At 37.6% G+C, this 23912-nt stretch overlaps 1 protein-coding gene across 1 annotated transcript in view; it reads left to right on the forward strand.

Annotated features, from left to right (window-relative positions):
- Nucleotides 1-21616, forward strand: part of LOC124722034 (ribitol-5-phosphate xylosyltransferase 1-like) — a 38049-nt gene extending 16433 nt beyond the window's left edge. Inside the window, exons 3-4 of the mRNA XM_047247223.1 lie at nt 13346-13516; nt 20822-21616. Coding sequence (XP_047103179.1) covers nt 13346-13516; nt 20822-21215 — 565 coding nt within the window. The 3' untranslated portion in view covers nt 21216-21616. The remainder of the gene's footprint in view (nt 1-13345; nt 13517-20821) is intronic.
- Nucleotides 21617-23912: the final 2296 nt, after the last annotated feature.

Consider the following 23912-nt stretch of genomic DNA (forward strand, 5'->3'; position numbering starts at 1 on the left):
AGGAAACAGATAATTAAAATAAGTAATAAGTGTTTTTAAATTTAAGAAAAAAAGTCTCACGAGATAGAACGAACAGACCAGAAAAGTAAATAAAATAAAATAAAACAGAACTGGAGACAGCCACACTCAAACCAAACTCCGTGCCGTCTTGACGTCACACACAACACGTGTGGGAACGGACGCTTCTGTAGACCCAAATTTTGTCTTGTCAGACCATATGACGTGTTTCCACTGATCAGATGTCCAGGATCTATGCTCCAAACACCATGTTTTACTCTTCTTTGCATTGGTTGTCTTCACTAATGGTTTCGGTATAGCAACTCATCAATGAATATTCACTTTATGGAGTTCTCAGCCGACAGTGTCAATAGATACGGGGTCTTGATGATGGCTATTGACCTCTGCAGTCACTTTAGCTGCCGTAGTTTTGTGTTGTTCTGACACAATTCATGTTAGCTACAATGATCTCTGCCATTTAGTTTTGATTTGCGTCGAATATTATGTTTACACAATGATGTTTTTCCATGTTTTGTGTAGGCTGTCATCACTGTTGAAACAGTTGCTCTTGAAATGTTCAATAAGTTGGCTGTCTTGGTTACTTATGCTCCAACTAATCAGGTCCCCCACCATCTACCCGCTTTGGAACCCTGTTAGGTCTATTATTGCACGTTGACCTCATCCTCTGACTGCAAGTATGAAGTGTGCACTACTTGTATACAACCCGCACTGATGTCTGGTCCATACTGAACGTAGACAGTCCAGCATGACACGTGCCTTACCTGCTTTGTTGACCGTCAAACACAACCATCTGATTACTACCACTGTTCACATTATTTTGCCTATCCCCTGTAGCTACACTCCATACAAACACTTTCAGAAAGGACTTCCCAACACTTACCTCTATATTTAATGTTACCAAATTTCTTCGCAAACACTTTTCTTGCCATTGTCAGTCAACATTTTATATCCTCTCTATGACAGCTATCATCAGTTATTTTTCTGCCAAAATAGCAAAACTTATCTACTACTTTTAAGTGTCTCATTTCATAATCTAGATCCCTCAGCTGTCCCTGTTTTAATGCGAGTACCATCCATTATTTTTGTTTTACTTCTGCTGATGGTCATCTTATATTCTCCTTTCAAGCCACTGTACAGTCTGTTAAACTGCTCTTCCAAAATTTTTGCTGTCTCTTGACAGAATTACAGTGTTGTCAGCAGATCTTAAAGTTTTTTTATTTCTTCTCCCTGAACTTTAATTATTACTCCAAATTATTTTTTTTTTTTTTTTTTTTTTTTTTTTTTTTACTGCTTGCTCAATGTACAGATTGAATAACACTGGAATTGGCTACAACCTCTCACACTCCCTTCTCAACCACTGGTTCCTTTTCATGCCCCTCAACTTTTACAATTGCCGTCTGGTTTCTGTACAGGTTATACATAGCTTTTGCTCCCTCTATTTTACCTCTGATACCTTCACAATTTTGAAGAGAGTACTTCAGTCGGCATTGTCAAAAGCTTTCTCTAAATCTACAAATGCTATAAATGTAGATTTGTCTTTCTGTAACCTATCTTCTAAGATAAGTCTTAGGGTGAGTATTGCCTCACATTCCAGCATTTCTCCAGAAACCAAATTGATCTCTCCAGAGGTTGCCTTCTGTCAGTTTTTGCATTCTTCTGTAAAGAATTTGCGTTAGTATTTTGCAGCTATGACTTATTAAACTGATAGTCCAGTAATATTCTCACCTGCTTTCATTGGAATTGGAATTATTACATTCTTCTTGAAGTCTGAGGGTGTTTCACCTTTCTCATTCACGTTGCACACCAGTTGGAAGAGTTTTGTCATAGCTGGCTCTCCCAAGGCTATCAGTAGCTCTGATGGAATTTTGTGTACTCCTGAGGCCTTGTTCCAACTTAGGTCTTTCAGTGTTCAGTCACATTTTTCTTGCAGTATAGTATTTCCCATCCCATCTTCTTTGTGTCCTCTTCCCTTTCTATAATATTGCTTTCAAGTTCATCTCCCTTATATAGAACCTCCATATACTCCTTCCATCTTTCAGCTTTCCCTTCTTTGCTTAGGACAGGTTTGCCATCTGAGTTGCTGATACTCATACAGGTGCTGCTCTTTTCTCCAAAGGCGTCTTTAATTTTCTTGTAGGTGGTGTCTATCTTTCCCCTTGTGAAATGTGCTTTATGTCCTTAGATTTGTCTTCTAGTCATTTCCGTGTAGCCATTTTGCACTTCCTGTCAGTCTCATTTTGTAGATTTGTATTTCCACTCAAATGCTTAATTTGCTGAATTTTTATGTTTTCACCTTTCATCAGTTAAATTCAGTGTCTCCTGTGTTATCCAAGGATTTGTACTAGGTCTTCTTGTTTTGCCTATTTGATCCTCTGCTGCCTTCAATGTTTCATCTCTCAAAGCTACCCATTTTTCTTCAGTATTTGGTTCCCCTGTTCTAGTCAATCATTGTGTAATGTGCCCTCTGAAACTCTCAGCCACCTCTGGTTCTTCCAACTTATCCAGGTCCCATCTGATTAATTTCCTACAACTCATAACCAGTAATTGTGGTCATAGCCCACATCTGCATGGCCAGAGTCCACATCTGCCCCTGGAAATGTCTTACAATTTAAAATCTGGTTCCAAAATCTCTGTCTTACCATTATATAATCAGTCTGAAAGCTTCCGATGCCCTCAGGTCTCTTCTACATATACAACCTCCTTTACTGATTCTTAAACCGAATGTTAGTGATGATTAAACTATGCTCTGTGCAAAATTCTACCAAGCGGCTTCCTCTTTCATTCCTTTCCCCCAGCCCATATCCACCCATTATTTTTCCTTTTCTTCTATCGAATTCCAGTCCCCCATCACAGTTAAACTTTGGTCTCCCTTAATTATATGGACAATTTCTTTTATCTCATCATACCTTTCTTCAATCTTTTTAGCATCTGCAAAGCTAGTTCACTTATAAACTTGTAATCTGTGGTGGGTATGGGCTTCGTGTTTATCTTGGCTATGATAATGCCTTCACCTTGCTGTTCACAGAAACCCATATTCCTATTTTCTTAAGTCATTATTAAACCTACTTCTGCATTACCTCTATTTGACTTTGTATTTATAACCCTGTATTCACCTGACCAGAAGTCCTGTTCCTACTGCCACTGAACTTCGCGAAGCCCCCCTACATCTAACTTGAATTGTCCATTTCCCCTTTTGAATACATAGTAATATTTAATCATAGAAACAATGAAAATTTTTCTTTTTTATGAAGTATTTTTAAATTTTCTTAAGGTCTGGTGATTCAGTGCCCCACTTCACGGAAGTGCATTCTTAATGCAGATCAGGGATTATTTGAGTTAAGGTATTGTTGAAATCTGTCTCTGATCCACAATTAATAGAAGTATATTAAAAAAGAAAAATGTTCTTTCCCATAGCAGGTCAGAGGCAGATCTAATGCTTACACCAGCCAATCAAAAGAACACTAATTTCAGTCGAATAACATATTTGGGTGCATTATCCAAAAAAGCAGGCAGATGTGTGAAGCCTAAAAACATTTTTCCAGCTTGTTTTATGCCTTCGGATCTATGTAGTAAACTCAGGTATAAGAAAAAGCTGTGGTAAATAAATAAAATGAAGTGGGTATATACTGCATTAGGGGCAGTGGTTGCCCTAAGAAATACATATGGCAAATTAATAGGTCATTTTGCAGAAGTTTGCAAGAACACCTTAACTTAAATAATCCTTGGTCCACATTAACAACACACTTACCCAAAGTGGTGCACAGTGTCATAAAACCTTCAGAAAATTTAAAAATACTTCTTAAAAAATAAAAAAATAAAAAACAAATTTTAAATATACAGGGTGGCGCACAAAATGTGTTACCATTTTGTTTTTGAATATAAACTTTATTGTCAATACAATCTGAAAGGAACATATACTACAATGAAGAGCCATCCATGGAGATTTGTTCTAACTCAGCACATGCTCAATATGTCCACCATTTCATTTCCTAACTTCCTTCAAACAAACACTGAAGTTAGTGATTACCCTACAGCACATGTCTTCCGTAATTTCACTGCAAGGTTGAAGAATAAGTCTTCTGAGCTCCATTAAATCATGTGGACATTTCAGGAAATTTTTTTCCTGTAGGTACCCCCAAAGAAAAAAGTCACATGGATTGAGGTCTGGACTATTGGGGGGCCAATTTTGTCCATCATTGAAGCGACCTGGAAACCTAAGTGAAATGATCCACATGTCGAAATGCTCGTGTAAAAACTCCAACACAGTGTTTGCAGTATGTAATCTTGTTCCATCTTGCATGAACCACTGCGTGTTGAAGGGCAAGGCAGTAGCAAGAACCTGTGGAATGAAGCTATTGCGAAGCATGCTCAAATAACGCTCGCTGTTCACAGTTTCTTCAAAGAAAAAGGGTCCAATAAGTCCATGACTGGAAATTGCTGCCCACGCTGTAATCCTCGGAGCATAATGTTGCCGTTCATGAAGCACTTGTGGGTTTTCAGTGGCCCAAAAGCGTACATTTTGTTTGTTAACCACACCATCTAAATGAAAATGTGCCTCGTCTGAAAACCAAACGTTGTTGAGAGTTTCTTCCCTATCCTCCGCCCACTGAGCAAACGGTAGTCTCTGCTGCTTGTGTTCTTCAGTGAGCTTCTGTGCACAGATCATCTTGTATGGGTACATATGGAGGTCACTTTTAAGAATGCGTTGAATGGAGCGTCTGGATATTCCCAGTTGCACTGCTGCCTTTCTACACGATTTCCCAGGACTTCTCTGTACAGCAACTCGTACAGCTTCAATATTCTTCAGCGAACAAACAGCCTTAGGCTGAGGTCGCTTCGCTTCCAATACTGTTCCTTCCTGTACAAATTTATTATACAACCTGTGGATGGTCTTCTTGCAAGGGACCCATCGTGTGTTAAACTGTTGTCGAAAATGCCTCTGAGTCGCAACAAGGCTTTTCGTTTCATGAGAAAGTAACACAATTGCTGATCGTTGCTGTGTCGTCAGTCTTTCATTGTCAGCCATTGCTGCTTACTAGTCTCCTAGCGGCAGTATCGTGAATTACACATCATTTCGTAACTCATTTGTTTTTCCAAGCTCTGCTGGTACTGCTGTAGAGATCCCAGCGGGATATCTAATGTGCATCGTAAATTGTGAAAGAAACAATTGGTAACACATTTCGTGCGCCACCCTGTAGTAGAGGAAATAGACATTTTCAGGTGTAAAAAATAAATAAAAAATGCACAGTTCATATTCAGTAATTAATTAGGATTAAATTTTTCTTATTTATACAATCAAGTATTAGTGCATAAGAAAATTAAGTATTAAATTGGCTTGTAAATAGAGCAACCGAGTGCTCCTAGTCATGAGCACATGATGTCACACCATCCTCAAGATAGTTTCCATTCCACCAGCCTGTTAGTCTGACTTAGTCGCTTGTGCAGGCCACTTCTACTCTCTCCGACATCCGGGTTGCCCTGCCATCATACCAGTAAGAAAGTGCCACCTTATACCATTCCATACAGAAATTTGCATTGAGCCCCTACTAAACAAGTTAGTAGTGACTATTTAATAGCCAATATGGCTTTTCACAAAAATTTCTGTAGTGTCCTCTCACTATAAAATGTCTTTTCTTCTTTTAGATGCTGGCAAATATTAAAATAAGGATCTATAACTACAAGATCCACCCGCCAGCAGCTTTAACAAAATTAACAGATCATTCCTTGTCACCCTTATTCGCCAGAATGTAATGTAGACAGTATTCACTGAATAATATATCTTGACTAGGAGTGATGAATACACCTATGACCATTTAACACTGCAAGTGTATATTAGATATTATCTTTATTAATTTTAATAATCTGTATAGTTGAGACACTGTGTATTGTTCTTTACGATGTTGGTTGCACCTGATAATGAGGCTTTAGGCTGCGAAACCAGTTGTGTGTCAATAAAACAAAAATTTTGCCAACTGTCAGTGGAATTCTTAACATCGTACACTTCAACCATTGTTTTCTTTTTTTCCTTCAAATATTATGTTTTGGTAAGCTTTTTGCCCCACACTCTCCTTGCGATTGTGTATCTTTTTTCTTAGGGACATTGGCCTAACTGTTGTTTGTGGGATTCTCCAAAATGACTGATTTTACCATTTGCTCTCTCCACTGAAATTTTCATTCCCATCCTTTTATTAACAGCTAGACTTCAGATATCATTGCACTGTTTATTGCCCAACATTTTATTCTTGACACGCAACTCCTCATTTCTCTGACAAAAGTGATTTTTCTGCAACAGTGTCCAACACTGTGGCCATTCATAAACAGTATCTTTCTTTTCTTGACCATGTGTAGATTCAACAAACTCTGCGAGCCTTCCTTTTTTTACTGATCATGTAAGAAACTATCTATTTTACTCATTTTGAAGAATTATTGCAGTTGTTTAACTTGGACTCAAAACTGACATTAACAGCTCCAAAATACTTGCTTGTAACAGTGAGAACACCACAGCACAAGAAAAACTGATGTAGAAAGTGAACTGAATGCAACTTCCTGTTTTGACACCAATATATGAAACAAAAAAGTGTGGTGATAACTTATAAGGAGGAAATCTGGAAATTTGGTTTGTTGTTGTTGTTGTCGTCGTCATTGATGGCTCAAAGTCTTGTCTAGGGGTACATTCTTGCAGCTGAACCTGTGCAAGAATTGTTAGTGTATATGGTATCAGTTACCTCTACAGAAAAAAGTTTAATGTTAGAGGAGAGTGATTCATTATTCTTGATTACTAAATAACTTATGAAGATTTGCCTGTATTATTCTTGAATTTTATTCTTTGTTACATCTTTCAACATCACACCGTATTTACATTTTCCACATTCAAAAAAAACAATAATTACATTGTTAGTGACAAACTTAGAAAACATCTACTTCCATCAGAGGCATGCCCACCATACTTACACTCTGCGGTACTCACATTAGTCCAAAGAGTTCACAAAGCAAAAGAGTTTACAAACTTTCTTCTCCAAATCATATCATTATTTTTATAAATAAATCCAGAAATAAATTTAATAACTAGAGTTAGATGAATTTTAAGTATACCAGAAATTTCATAATTTCCAATATTTTTAAAAAAAGAGTAATTTTAAATGTTACTACCTATCAATTGTAACAAATGAATTTCTTTCTTATACATTTTAATCTGAAATATAATGCATCGCATACAAAATAATATGAATTCTTTTAGTGAAACTGCTGAGATAATTTTAACCTGTGCAAGAATTGTTAGTGTACATGGTATCAGTTACCTCTACAAAAAAACAAAAAAAAAGTTAATGTTAGAGGAGGGTGATTCATTATAAAGTAAACCTGATATTTTTGAAAATGTCACCAGAAAGAGAGGGATTAGTGAGCATGATGCTGTTCTACACATACATGATAACTCTGCAGTTCACAGTAAAGTGTTTGACAGATGGTTCATTGAACCATTTTCAGACTGGTTTCTCTCACTTTTCACTCTCCAATAGTGTGCGGGAAAAATGAACACCTAAATCTTTATTTCTGAACTGTGATTTATCTTATTTTATTATTATGATAGTTGCTCCCTATGTAAGTGGGAGTCTACAGGATCTTTTCACATTCGGAAAGGGAAGTTGGTGATTGAAATTTTGTGAAAAGGTCTTGTCCCAATGGCAAATGCCAAACTGTTAGATATACACTGATCAGCTAGAACTTTTCACCACCAACCTACTATTAATATAAACCAGTCCAGGTTATAGCAGCATCGCCTGGCGAGGAATGACTGTTAGTCAGACACACGCATGGGGCACGTAGTATCAGTGAGCATGCTGTCCATGTGTAGAATGGGAAGGCATGTGATCAATCTAAGTTTGACCATTATAGACTGGGGGCTGAGCACGAGCATTTCAAAAACTCAATGACTTGTCAGGTGTTCGTGGAGTGCTGGGGTGAGTGTCTTCAACACGTGACCAAACCAAGATGAAATTACGTCAGATGTTGTGGGGTTATGCGGCCACCACTCATTACAGATGTTGGGCATTGTAGGTTGGGCAGACTGATAAAACAGGACAGGCGGTGATCTATTGCGGAACCAACATCAGACTTTAATGCTGGGCAGTGTATAAATGTGTCTGAACACACAGTGCACCAAACACTCCTATCGATTGGCCTCTGCAGCTGATGACCCACGCATGTGCCAGTGTTAACACAATGACTTTGGCAACTACGACTGCAATGGGCATCTGACCATCAGCACTGGATGTTGGTGCAGTGGCAGAATATCACATGGTCTGATGAATGGAGATACCTTCCTCAATGTGCCGAAGGGAGGGCACGAATCCGTCATCTTCCAGAGGAACAGCTCCGTGACACCTGTAGTGTGGGATTGAGAAAAGCTGGCAGCAACACCATTATGCTCTGGGGAACATTCACATGGGCATCCAATGGAGCTCATGCAAGGCACCGTGATGGCAAAAAAGTATCGTACACTGGTTGCAGACCCAGTCACGTTTCCTATCGGCAGTATCATTTTTCGACAAGATAATGTGCCATGTCACAAGTCCAGGAGTGTGACTGAATGGTTCGAGGAACACAGTGGTGAGTTCCAATTGATGTGCTGCCCCCCCCCCTCCCCCCCCCCCCCCCCAACACACCAGATCTGAACGCAATTGAACACATCTGGGATGTGATTGAACATGGCCTCAGATTTCATCACCCTTCTCTCAGGAATTTACGGGAATTAGGTGACTTGTGTGTGCACATGTGGTGCTAACTCCCTCCAGCAACCTACCGAGTCCTCATTGCTTCCGTGCCACGATGCGTCGATGTTGTTATCCGTTCCAAAGGTCGACATACCAGCTATTAGGTACATGATTGAATGTTCTGGCTGATCAGTGCACACCATCAACCTATTTCAAACATTAATTGAGGACATTCAATTTAAAGAGGTCAACCATGTTCCAGACAAAAACATACCATGTGAAGTAATAAAAGACAGCAAATACCCATCTCGGTTTAATGCTACCATTGAGAGAATTGTTTCATAAACACAGGTTACTACTTGCTCACTACAAAAGAGAGTGCTGGGAAAGTCGCAGAGAAACATAATTTAATTAGGTGCATCCGTGAAAAGATATACGAGTGAAGCATGGAGTGATTTCCGCTGTCAGATCCTCATGTAAGATCTGTCAGAATATCCTAAAAAATTCTGGTTGTATGGGTAAAGTCAGTGAATAGACCCAAGCATTCCATACAGTCTTGTCATGGGTCAGTCTGGTCTTGAAATTGAAGACAGCTGACACAGAGTGGAAATCGGAAATTCTTCGCTTAAAAATGTATTCACAAATATGGAACTACTGTAGCAGTGTTGAATGCCTCACATTCTCACAGATATGAGATATTGAAATAAGCATCCGACAAAATCCATGGAGTTGCATATGTGATGTGAACACTTCCTGACATAGGGGCTAAGCAAATTCTTCAGGTGCTTAGCAAGTGAGTACACCAGGACACCAATGTTGGTAACAGTGGGTCTTAAAAGACACCGCATCTTTGTGAGGTTTTGGCTCTTCATAAAGTCTCAGTGGATCTGGTGCTGTCTGTAGTAGCTTCTTAACAAAGTTGTCTGGCAAGCTGGATTCTTTGAGAAACACTATAGTCATCTTCCCCACCCTCTTGGTAGGATCAATATCAGTCTTCTAGTCTTCTCTGATGTCCTGAATGTCAGACATCAAAATTAGAGTGTGTATCAGAGAGAGAACTATGTGATGCTCCCTGCAAGACTATCACCAATCCCAAAGATGTCTAACTTCTGGAATTGTGTTATTAAAGAATCTGTCGAGATTTGAGTGAGGGAACCACTGATCGATTGTGATAGCGGCTACATCCTTAGTAAGGCTTGGAAACCTGCACTGAGTCTGATTAAGAAGAGCAAGGAGGTATCCCACTATGAACCAAGTGTGGAGGCAAGAGGAGGAACAGCAGAGGTGACACAGCCTGCATACCTGGACTCGAACTGCCGGCACACGTACGAGTACGGAGCAACGTGTCGGTGAGAGGGGTGGGGGAGATTATGCTGGGCATAGATGACGGACAGAGTGGCAGGTCGGAGGGAGGGGGGGAGGGGAAGAGAGGAAGAGACAAAGAGACAAAGAGACAAAAATGCAACTCCAGCCCCTAAGCAGTCAATTCGTCAGTGTACACGATGATGGCAACACGGTCACTTGCCGAAATACTTTTCGTCTTCGACAGTGACATCTGGCCACTCACCTGTGAACTATTTTGTCACGGAGTATACCACGATGAGCTGAAGAGGCACTGACTGCCTTATTGTTGTCATAAATCTAAGCATTTTAATGTGATATTTTGAGATTTACTGCTGCTTTCGATGTCTAATTTCTGAAGAACAGATTTCTCCTACCACATTTCTTGTAAGCATTACAAGAGATAGTTATAAAGTTTGCATTATCACCTGAAATACACAGAATTACATAACTAATTTTTTGTTCTTTTGCAAATACATATGTGCAAACCTGGTAAACATTGAAATCCTTGTGCTACAGTATCGTAGCATGCTGCCAGAGGAGCAAAGACACGAGGCACAGCCCATTGATAAAATTTAGTTGGGGGTGTGTCAGTTTGTACTAACTCCTAATTGTGTGGTGTGGTACTGAGGCCCAATAATTTCAGTATATACCAGGACTTTAGACATTTACATGCAAACATAAAAAAATTCACTACTCGACTCGATTTTTCGAAGTAATAATTAAAACTTGATGACTACTCATAGTATGTACTCGACTTTATTAATGGGGTGCATCAGTTTGTTTCCACTCCTGTAGCAGCGTGCTGTTGTGCTGTGGCTAGGGGACTTCAGTATGTATCAGGATTGCTTTTATGTACATGCAAGCAAATAAAAATAATTACATAACTTTTTTTCTTGTGGCAGTGACAAAATTTAATGGCTTTCCCTTGTAAGGCTTCTTAACATATTGTTCCTATCACTGGTATTGGTTTGTAGTGCAGACTCTCAGCTGATCAGTATTCTCAGGTTTTATCCTATGAGAAGACTGATAGTTCCTCTGAATACCTCTGCTGCTTTGCATTTAAATCTGTAGTAAATTTCGAAAAAAAAATTTTTTTTGTCCCCACTTATGTGCTTTAACACTTCATCTACCGCAGCACTTTTATTTTGAATACTGACTTTAGAGTTCTTAAAAATTAAATTATCCTATTCCAGTATGTTATCAATTTTAACCATACTGCACATCTTATTGCTACATTTCTTCACATGAGTACCAGATCATGACTTTTCCTTTTGTGTAAATAGAGGTTATAGGTTTTATACTTAAAATTGCATTTCATCACTGAAACACAGGTTCTGGTATTTTCTGTTGGTTCTGACACCAACAAGAAGCACAATTCTAAATGTCCCTCCTCGATGATGACATCGAGGTATCGTCGTCGCCATCGTCATTGTCGTCTTCAGATGTACAGTTCAATACTTCTATATTTTGTAATCTAGAAGGCTATAAATGATTACAAGAGATAACAAGCTAATCATATGGACAGTTCCTTTTTAATTTCTTTAAAGTGATACAGGAAATTTCTCTTAGTGTATATGCATAAAATAATTAATTTTAACTTGAGTGTCAAACATTACTTTTGAAACATGACTTATTAGCTTATGAATAAGCTCACATTTTTATCTGCAACTCTGTTAAATTATAAAATTATTCTTTCGTTTTCAGAAAAAAACACACTACATTCATTTGGCATCATTTGATGCTAATGAAATGCAGATGCCAATGAAATATAAATATTTCAATTTTTGATAACTGCATATAGTAGATTAGTAGTAGTCATAAAATAGTGATGTGAGCTTCCTTTGAACTGCAGCGAAGAACAGTTGTATGGTTTTAGGAAAATATGACTACAATGGATTAGTCATTACCTGTATGGCTGATTATTGAGAAATATTATGAGGAAAAGGAACATATTACCCTTATTATCCTTGATTGAAAGACTAGTGATTATGGTGGTGATAAAAAACTCAGAGACTTAGTAATGTGTGGAAGATAGATGTACACCACACATATTTATTAAGTCAAAATGATGAATGAAAAATTCCAAAGTTATGTTCAGTGGTAATCAGTGTTCCAGTTGCTTCAGCCCAAAACAAGACAACATACAATACAAGCTTTTATTCGTTAATGTAGTATTTAAAATAAAGAAGAGAATTAAGTTCAGACAAATGAAAATAAAGAAGAGGATTAAGTTCTGAAAACTATCTGAATTTAAATTGCTTGCCATGATTAATGATGTTGAATGAGGCAGAAGTGAAATTGAAATAAAAAGGAACTGAATAGCATTCTAGTGTCAAGGCAGGTCTCAAAAAACTTTGGTTTCACTGCTCATTGCCTAACGATAAATACTAATACTACATTATACAGAAAAGAAGTTATGATAAGTGCACATTCCAAGAAATTGTAACATTAAAAGATGGAAAACAGCATGTGTTTACTACTTCAGAATAAAGTTAGTTTTTTTTCTTTCAGAAAAGCATTCTACAAGAGCTCCTTTCTACCAGTTATCACATACAGTCTAAATAGTACCAGATGGGAAACAGAATTTTCAAGAAAACAATGGGCAAGATAAAGAATAATGGTGTATGTTACCAAATCTGTATGATACAGCCACTCATGGTGCTCTGTGCTATATCAAATTAAAAACGTTTGCTTGTATTAGAACAGCCAAAATATTGTTTGTAACAGAAGTGAAAGGTATGACCTCAAGGTGCTGCTTGAAAGAAAGATGAGTGGTACCAGATGACCCAAGACCTTAAAAGGCAGTAGACTAAAATGGCAGCAGCTTATGAGCGAAACTGATTTTCTAACTAGGCCAACTGTAGACCACTCACTCAATGGAACCATACGACTGTTTCCAGGATTGATAAATGAAATTTTCACCTATTAAAGACACCTGGCCCTTTGTGAATTAGATGTAGGAGTGTTAAACTCATCACTATTCAACTTTTTTATTTTATTTTATTTTTGTTTTAGGAGATATGGCTGCATAAGCCAGTGCTGCTTGTAGTTGTCAAACCTGTAAGATGTTGCTGTGATAAACCATAAAGCCTAACATAGCTAGGAGCACAATGGTCAAATATGCCTTGTGAGAGTGACCAGTGCCTTTGGCAGTTCTCACCTGTGTGCTCATAATTTTCAGTGAGCAGTTGATGATTTATTTCCATTACAGATTTTACACGACATGTTTTATTTTCTCACCAGTCTCTATCTATTCTTTTTTTTCTTTCCAGTTACCGTGGCTTCCCAGATGTGAAACCTAAAGATTTGGATCTCAAGTCATCTCGATCCCTCACCTGTAACTTTTTGGGAACAATATACGAGAACTCATCACGCCAGTTACTAACGGATGTAATAAAAAAGTCTGGTCTGCAGGATAGTTGTTACATAAAAGGCCGTAAGAAGTTAGTATTTTTCTTTGTTATATGTACCATCTTTAATCTCTAATGACTGCGGTATACCTTTTTCGAACAACAGGTTTTCTGTTGTGTTAGATTTTAGATTGAATTCCTTCTTCACCGTAGTTGATTTTCTGACACATATCTATAAATATTCTGCAGTGTTTTGTGCCTATATATAAATGCCAGTAGGCAGTGAATGTTGGCTGTCAATATATCATGCTGTGCAGCAACCTTTGCCTGTTTTTATGGTGCATGTGAACATTTACATCATGTGCAAAGATGCTTAAATTGTTTACAGGCTTCTATCTGAAATTATTTCAAGTTCAGTATATTGAAGATTTTGGTTCTATTCCTTTTTACTTCAGTTGTGTGTATATGCTGCATGCAGAAATATCTATCAAAGTATCTTGAGAAATATGAATAACAAAACAAATCCTCCATAAGCAAACCGAATTATACAAAGGGGGAAATAAAGATTGCTATCAGTTTTCTAACACATGATAATTTTAATGGTGACATCAGCAGTAACTTAATTTTTCAACTGGAATTTCTATTTTTTTATTGGAGTGTTAAATCCCATGAGAAAAAGTTACAGTCCTCCTAACTAACTAAACAACTGTATCAGTGAGGTGGAAAAGAGGTCATGTGCCAGAAAGTAAATTTTTCAGGAGAGACAAAAAACTGATTTACTACGCAGTGGGATTAAGCATGGTGTCATGAAGTTGCTACATAGCAATTGGCCCCAATGTGGAACAATATACATCATTACAATATACTTGAGCCATTGACTGTGGTTCATAATAGAATTTGAGTGTACTGGAGAACATCCCTTTTCAAACCTGGCGATGTTTATGAGGCAACTACCATTATGTTTCCAGTTGAAGGATTGTGCTATGCAAATTTATATTTTTTTGTAGTCATTATAGCAATAAAAATGTGTGTTATGAGCACACAGGTTTATTCATGGTGTACTCAAAATACAACTATAAGCAAAATACAGCAAAGCTCTGGCAAATGCTGTTATAAAATGGTTTCTGTTCATCTGGTATGTATTATAGAATAATCTTCACCTCGTTTAGTTTCTTCTTTTTTATTGGAACATATCCCCTATAATCTTGTTTATACGTACATGGCCCCTTCTTTAACTCAATACCCTTCTAAGAACAACTTCCATTGATTTGACCTTGTTGTACCAAACAAAGTGTACAGGTATAATGTTAAAAGTTGTTTTCCATTTCTGTTTATTGTCCTACACAAGGAAAATCTACTTTATGCTGCAGTAAGTGATATATCTGTCAGGCTCGCTTTAGTTTGGCAGTGGAGTTCATCTAGTTTCACAGATAGGGATGATTAGTACAAACATTATTTGTGGTGGATCTGAAAGAAACATATACATGGGTCTTAACATCTGTAATAAATAATCTTGTGCTTTACTAATTGTGTTGTTGATGTGTTTCTTGTCAAAGAAAGTGGGTGCTAACTAAAAACATCAAACAGTGAATTACTGTTACTCACAAAAAATTTCTGTCCTAGTTGTTGTTTCTTCTGCCTCGTATTGTGTAATTACTTGCATGATACAAATGTACACAAAAAGCCGTTGGAAGTGTTGGAGAAATTTCTGGGTATTTCTCAAACTGGTATTATGAAAATACTTAAGCCATGTAAATTTCGTAATTATCATGTTTTGATGCTTCAGTAGCTTCATGAAAATGGTTTTCATAATCATATTTTGAGAATGGGGACATGAAAAAAATGGAAAGACAAATAACATTATAGGCCAGGCAACTACATCTAAAGAACTTGTACATAATGTGAAGGACAATCAGACAATTTAAATTCAAAGATGATAAAATAATCTATGTTAAACTGCGTGAAAGTCCAAATCCGCAATTTCCATTCATTTATTTACTTTTTTCCCCCTGCATGATGACTGTTTTCATACCCTGGAGGTATATCTGCAGATTATATAAAACCAATACTTCTAATGCCATGACTTCCAAGGTGTAAGTGCACGTAAGAACCTGTCACTCCGCAGTAAAACTATAGATGAACTGGCAGATGGGCATCCGATACGAACCATGTATCCGATATGAACCCTTTCTGTACTCCCCACTTGTCTCTCCCTGTGTGTTCTACTGGAACTTTCCTACAAAATCACTTCCATTTCTGTTGAATGTTTGCAATCCAGTATGACATACTGTGTTAAATCAGTCATGTACCTGAGAATATAATCCTTTAAATCATATCTTGGTTATTACTAAATGATTTGGCACTGTTTCAAATGTCTTGTGAAAATCTAGGGAGACAGAATATACCTGTTTGGTTTCATCTATTCTTTGCAGACATTGTGAATGAAAAATAGAAACTGTATTTTTTCCTGAACCCATGCTGAATATTCCAGAGAAACTTCCTTCCTTTCATTAATTTTTTTGTGTTTGAGCATAGAATATGCTTGAGATTCATGCAGTAGACAGACTTTAGGAGTACTGATCTGTAATAATGTGTGCCCATTCTTCTGCCATTTTTTTGCAAACAAGAGTCATGTGGTCTCTTTTTCCAATCACAGGGGATTTTCCCTTGCTCATGAGGTTCTCAGTAAGTATGAACTGAGCAGGTAAGTAGCTAATTCGATGGTGTATTAAATGTAAAATTTAACAGTAACTGAACCAGGATCTTGTTCATTTTCAGTACTTCTGCTTTTTAATATTTAAGCTTATTTCAGTACCTTTCATTTGAATGTATATGTGGTGGTTTTACATTGGTATGATAGTAACATCCCGATTTGTGAATGTATTTCATATTTGTGCCATCTGCATGTTGTCGGAAGTTTCAATAGCATACTGATCCACAAGAGACCAAATGAAAGGTTTGGATCAGTTTATTGACTTGACACAGGAACAGAACTTACTAGTATTTTCAGATTGGTCTTTCTGAAGGATCTGGTTGTAGAAATTGTAGCCATTATGTATAGCCTCCTTTATGGATGCATGTGTTACCATTTGGTTTTCTCCATCAGTTTACCTGTAATCTAGTTTGAAGTGAATGTGTAACAATATTTTTTTGTAACAGTCTCTTAAAGATGCATCTTTCTCATCATTTATTACCTTATTTGTTAAGCTTTTCACAATAGCACAATTTGTCATATGTTTGAGGCTTAACCACAACTCTTTGCAGGCTACTGGACTAATTGATTCAGACAGTTGTGTAGTAATGTGTTCAAGATTACTTTGCAGTACCGTTTGTGTATACCTTTGGTAGCATGTGTAGTTTTCATTGTCAATATTAGCCAAGATAAACTCTCCCACTACTATTGTGATATGATCACCGTATATCCACACAAACAAATGCTAATTTTGAATGACTATGACCAGTTTAGTGAATTTGGCAGTTAGTATAAATATTAAAGTAATTATGTAATGTCATTACCGCCAATTACTCTTGTCCATGATCGTTTGCAGTTGTATATATTTTTAATCTAACTGAACTTAATTTTTTTATTCATTTAATGTTACACAATTTCTGTGACAAGCCATTACAGATTTCTATCTATTTTAGCATACAGAAGTTTAATTTGGATGGAGTAAATTTCATGGACATGTGTATTTCGGACAGTGCATCATACAAAAACTAAATAAATGTGACCTCAATCTGTTCATTTGATCAGATGCAGTTTACGTACAGGATATCGTTGTTTCTGCATGTGAAAGGTGTGACACTGACCATAGTAAAGAATTGCTAGGCAACTTATGTAGGAAGATTTACATTTTCTGTGTAGATGCATTTTACACATTACCCTCTGACGAAGATATCAACTAGGACAAGATGGCAGAGAGCTTCTAATCTCCAGGCAGAAATGGGTGGGATATGCAAAACTAGTCCAATGGTTGTTTGGGGAGGGGAGGGGGGGGGGGGAAGGAAGGGGTGGTGGTGCAGCATGCTGTGACCAGTAAGAACACTGTCCTGACACTCAGTAAAATGTGTATGCGAAGCGACATTCATATAACTGTATACTTCTCGGCTCTCCTTTGTTTATACTTCAGCCTTCACTCTCAATTTCTCAACCGGGCTTATGACTACTTGTCTTCTATTTTGGGTACAATTTGGTTCTTGATTCACTTTGTAAGCATTTCAGCAGCATCTACACCCATCTGTGCATTGTTTTTTCTGTAGTTCCACAGCTTCAAACCAGGCTTGTGCAGCTCTGCTGCTATTTCAAAACTTATGAATATATACAGGATGGTCCATTGATCGTGACCAGGCCAAATATCTCATGAAATAAGTGTCAAACGAAAAAACTACAAAGAACTAAACTTGTCTAGCTTGAAGGGGGAAACCAGATGGCACTATGGTTGGCCTGCTAGATGCTGCTGCCATAGGTCGAACAGATGTCAACTGCATTTTTTAAAATAGGAACTCCCATTTTTATTACATATTCCTGTAGTACATAAAGAAATATGAATGTTTTAGTTGGAGCACTTTTTTCGCTTTGTGACAGATGACGCTGCAATAGTCACAAACATATGGCTCAAAATTTTAGACAAATAGTTGGTAACGGGTAGGTTTTTTAAATTAAAAAACAGAATGTAGATACGTTTGAACATTTTATTTCGGTTGTTCCAATGTGATACATGTACCTTTGCGAACTTATCATTTCTGAGAACGCATGCTGTTACAGCGTGATCACCTGTAAATACTACATTAATGCAATAAATGCTCAAAATGATGTCCGTCAACCTCAATGCATTTGGCAATACGTGTAGTGACATTCCTCTCAACAGCGAGTAGTTCACCTCCCGTAATGTTCGCAGATGCATTGACAATGCGCTGACGCACGTTGTCAGGTGTTGTTGGTGGATCACGATAGCAAATATCCTTCAACTTTCCCCACAGAAAGAAATCCGGGGACATCAGATTCAGTGAATGTGTGGGCCATGGTATGGTGCTTTGACGACCAATCCACCTGTCATGAAATATGCTATTCAATACCGCTTCAGCCGCACGCGAGCTATGTGCCGGACATCTATCATATTGGAAGTACATCGCCATTCTGTCATGCAGTGAAAACATATTGTAGTAACATCAGTAGAACATTACGTAGAAAATCAGCACACATTGCACCATTTAGATTTCCATCGATAAAATGGGGGCCAATTATCCTTCCTCCCATAATGCCGCACCAAACATTAACCCGCCAAGGTCGCTGATGTTCCACTTGTCACAGCCATCATAGATTTTCCGTTGCCCAATAGTGCATATTATGCCGGTTTACGTTACCACTGTTGGTGAATGATGCTTCGTCACTAAGTAGAATGCATGCAGAAAATCTGTCATAGTCCCGTAATTTCTCTTGTGCCCAGTGGCAGAACTGTGCACAACGTTCAAAGTCGTTGCCATGCAATTCCTGGTGCATAGAAATATGGTACGGGTGCAATCGATGTTGATATAGCATTGTCAACACCGACGTTTTTGAGATTCCCGATTCTGGCGCAATTTGTCTGCTACTGATGTGCGGATTAGCTGCCACAACAGCTAAAACACCTACTTGGGCATCATCATTTGTTGCAGGTCATGATTGACATTTCACATGTGGCTGAACACTTCCTGTTTCCTTAAATAACGTAACTATCCGGCGAACGGTCCGGATACTTGGATGATGTCATCCAGGATACCGAGCAGCTTACTTAGCACACACATGTTGGGCATTTTGATCACAATAGCCATAGATCAACACAATGTTGACCTTTTCCGCAATTGGTAAACGGTCCATTTTAACACGGGTAATGTATCATGAAGCAAATACCGTCCGCACTGGCGGAATGTTACGTGATACCACGTACTTATACGTTTGTGACTATTACAGCGCCATCCATCTCAAAGCGGAAAAGGTGGTCCAGCTAAAACATTCATATTTCCTTACGTACTACACGAATATGTAATAAAAAATGGGGTTCCTATTTTAAAAAAATGCAGTTGATATCCATTTGACCTATGGCAGTGCCATCTAGTGGACCAACCATAGCGCCATCTGGTTTCCCCCTTCAAGCTAGACGAGTTTCGTTCTTTGTAGTTTTTCCATTTTACGCTTATTTCGTGAGATATTTGGCCCGGTCACTGTCATTGGACCACCCTGTATAGCTCCACTGCCATCATAGTGCTCTGAACCATTTACTACAGAGTACAAAAGAAAATCCAGTATTTCAGAGATGGAGGCTACAAATACTGCTTTTGTGGGAACATGAAAATTCAGGTACATTACCTCATGCAATGAAAGGTTTCAAATGTTGTAAGTGAGGGAATTTTTTGGCACTGTGTAAGGGGGACAAATGACATGTACACATGATAAGCAAGGGGCAAACTTCTGAGAATACTGTGTAGTGTGTTCCTAGAGCGGCAAGAGACTAAGCAGAATTGTGTGCTACAGAAGTGCTAGCTACCAGTGCAGTGAATGTAAGGTAGCACTTTGTGAGTTACATTTATTCAAAATTATCATATGGAACAAAAAATTGCACTATAAAAGCATCCCAAAGAACATTCCTTACATGTTATATGCTGTGTTGTTTGTTGTAAAATAATTGTTTATGAGATCTACAGCACATGTATTTTTTTCAGAACCGTTACCCTTCTAATGGGGTAGTGGTCTTGTTTCTGGCACCTGGATTAGTGAGTGGGAACGAGGAAAGTGAGCAGAAGCCCCAGAGCAAGAGAGAATGGAATGATAAACCTAAAAATAAGCATTATTAATATGTGAGAAATTGGGGACTGAGGTACAGGTGGCAAGGTGATTAAGTGTGGACTTATTATGGGTAGGTTAAGAAAGAAAGATGGTTACAGTTTTCTAGTGTAACAGGGTACATGAGAAAAGGCAGTTGGCAAGCTAAGACTGCTGGACATTGAGACTAGGAGGGTTACAAATCCATAGGATCTTCAGGAGGTATAATTCCTATCTGCAAAACTTAGAAAAGGTGATTATCATCAGGATCCAGATAACATGGCTGATCAAAAATCCATTGGAAGTTCACTGCATTGTGCTGAGCAGATTGCTCTAAAATTTGGTTCCTGATTCTGTTTTTTGTCAAAATATAGCCTTGACAGTTTGTGTATGTGACTAGTTGATTGCATCCACGAAGAAAGCTGTCCAATGAACACAGCTCCATAGTTATAACCTTTTCACAGAAGACTTTGTGTGTGTGTGTGTGTGTGTGTGTGTGTGTGTGTGTGTGTGTGTTTTCTTACAGTACCTCTAGTATGTATTCTTTAGATTCTCTTTGTAAAATCTTTTCATTCATTCTTCTGACATTTCTGTCTCAGGTGGCAGCCAAGTGAAACTCCAGAAACGCTCAAGATATATATGTCAGCAATTCTTAAATCAGACTTAACACTTAGTCCAGTGGGAAAAAATACTGAGTGCTACCGTATTTATGAAGCAATGTCATTAGGAAGTGTCCCTGTTGTAGAAGATGTTGTTACTCCAGGAAACTGTGATACGTCTGCAGACTCTCCACTAAGGTTATTGAAGCAGTATGGGGCCCCAATTATTTATGTTAAAAGCTGGCACCAGCTTCATATTGTGCTTCACCAGGAATCACAGTTGACGATTGAAGAAAAAGCTGCAAGGAGAATACAAGTCACTGAGTGGTACACAAATTTCAAGACACACATGAGTGCCTCATTTGTTCAAGTAATTGAAAAGAAATTTTTATAAAAAAATATACTTTTCATTTTGTATATTACAAGTTACAGTTTCTATATTCTATTGTTCAGTATTAGCAGGTAATTTTTGTGGAACTAATATTTCTGGTAGATGATATTTAAATAGAGTTAAGAACCTTATATGATCTGCTGTTGTCATTGTGACAGAAAACCAGTACAAATTTATTACTGTATATGAAAAAAGGTGTTTGTGCTTTTTGCTCTTGAAATACAAAGTATGTGTTTGCTAAAATTTATTGTTTAAAGCAACAAATGTACATACATTGTATCTAATGTGCCAAATAGGAAAAAAGATAGTGTGCCACACTTTGTTTTGTTTATCTTCAGTATGTTATAAACTTCTTGACTTGGTATTTTTTGTATGTTGATGTAGTTGATTTAATAACACCAATAAAATTTGTCATGGGTGGAACCCAGCTTTCACATGTTGTGAAACTGATGGCATGAAGTCAGTGATCATACACTTAATATGAAGCTAGTTTTTATAGATATGAAAATAGAAAACCCTGGGTGGAAGGGAAGAGTAAAAATAGCAACTCATCCTACAGTTGAGGTGTTGAGCGGACAGTAGGAACATAAACAACATTGGGAACATTAATAAGCTTTCAGTGCCTTCCTGCAGAGCTAAGTAAAACAGAAAACTCTCTCTCTCTCTCTCTCTCTCTCTCTCTCTCTCTCTCTCTCTCACACACACACACACACACACACACACACACACACACACACACATGATGTGTGTGTTGAGTAGTGTAGTGGTGAGGAGAAAAGGGGGAAGGGTGAGAAGGGTAGCTGATGGCTGGAAGAAAGAATCAGAGATTAGAATCTTAAAAGGGATAGTTAGAAAGACAAAGAACATGCAGAATGTTCTGTACAAGTCACATTCTTTTTGACGCCATTTACTATAGACAAATAATGGCTGAAGTAAACCACTTACAGTTTGAAATTGAGAGCAACTTCCTTAAATCATGAGTGGCCCTTCATCAGGCACTATCAATTATTTTAAAGTTGGAGACAAAAACACTAACTACCACAATAAAATAACAAAAAATTTTGTAGCCCATAGGATAAGACTAATTAAGATATTTACTTTTGCAGTTATATGGAATACATGTCAGAGGCTGAGATGTAATGTTCTGTGCAATGTTCACATGCCCAACCACTGCTGAAAATTTCTATGCAGTAAATACTACAAAGCACTGTTTTTATTCAGAATAGATTTATAGATTTGACTTCATCTGCAACACTGGAGTGCAATATTTGGTTACCTATGGAAACTTGGAATTTGAGCCACCTCTCATTTTGCACTGGATGGTCAAGAAGTCGGAAACTATCAACACCTTTGTGACATGTGGGTGATAATTCCGTATCTAACATTTTTAACTTTTGTAGTCCTGTCTTCCTCAGCTGCTTGGTAATGTTGTGGTATATTGATAATTTTTAGTTTTGAACTGTCTAACTACAACTGAATAAAAAACAATTTTCGTTCCATACGCATTTTGCCTTTATTCTCTGCAAGGCATTTTTAGTGGCCTGAAATATGTACATATTTTTACTATTTAGTTTATCTCGTGGGGCAATGTCTCTCTATCCAACCACCAGAATTGTTTATAACCTATAGATAAATTGCCTCAAAGTGTAAACTAAATAGTAAAAATATGTACATATTTCAGGCTATTGAAGATGCCAGGTAGAGAAAAAAGGCAAAATACATACAGCATGAAAATTATATCATTCAGTTGTAGTTAGACGGTCCAGAAGTAAAAATTATCAATGTACTGTATTTCTGTATCTCTTTATGGATCTCCTAATACTGAAATGGTTAAAACCATAACAGTTCATTGTGTGATAATTAAGATTTTCTAGTTATTTCTATACATCAGATCTCACACAGATAAAAACAGTTTGTTCCATCATATGCATCGAAGCATGTGATCTTCAGAAAATGCTAATCTTTCATATTGAGTGTTAAATATTTTTCAAGTTAAGAAAATACATAAAAATTGTATTCAAATGTATATTTGGAAAATTAAGCCCTTTGTTAATCCGTTCAGACATTTAAATGATTTTATTCAGTTAGTTATGGAAATCTTACAGTTTTCACAAGATTTTGTTTCCAGTATTCAGTACATCTTTTTCTGCCAGTGGTATGCTGCGCAGCCTGCTTTTGTGTGTATTGTATGATTACTTAGATATCACATGTGGTAGGTACTTTGATTGATAGTGGTCATGTTGCCACTAATTTTCAGCAGAGTGCATACTTCACCTAGAGTAGAAATGTTTCACCTCTAGTTGTAACTGCTTTCCTGTAGTCATGTTAAGAAAGGAGCATGAAGAACTTTGACCCTCGAAAGAACATCACACAAATTTCCCAAAAGGGTGTTTCATAGGCAGTAGTTATGTGCAGTGGCACAGCTGATAGGGTTTTCTATCAGTAGATGGAGAGCTCCCTTATTACGTGTGACTATTTTCTGTGTGGACTCTTCCATCAGTTACAATCTACATATTCCATCAATATGCGTCAGTTTTAATATTTATTTTCCTCTGCTCAATCCACTCTTGAGACACCTTCTGTATGTTACAGATTCATGCAACTTGTGTTTGAATACAGTGCCTGCAATCATTTACCAATTGCTTACACATGATCAATCATTTCTCATTTTGATGTGGCCTTCCTGATCAGACAGATGAA

The sequence above is a fragment of the Schistocerca piceifrons genome, chromosome X (assembly GCF_021461385.2).
Source record: "Schistocerca piceifrons isolate TAMUIC-IGC-003096 chromosome X, iqSchPice1.1, whole genome shotgun sequence".
Taxonomy (NCBI): Eukaryota; Metazoa; Arthropoda; class Insecta; order Orthoptera; family Acrididae; genus Schistocerca; species Schistocerca piceifrons.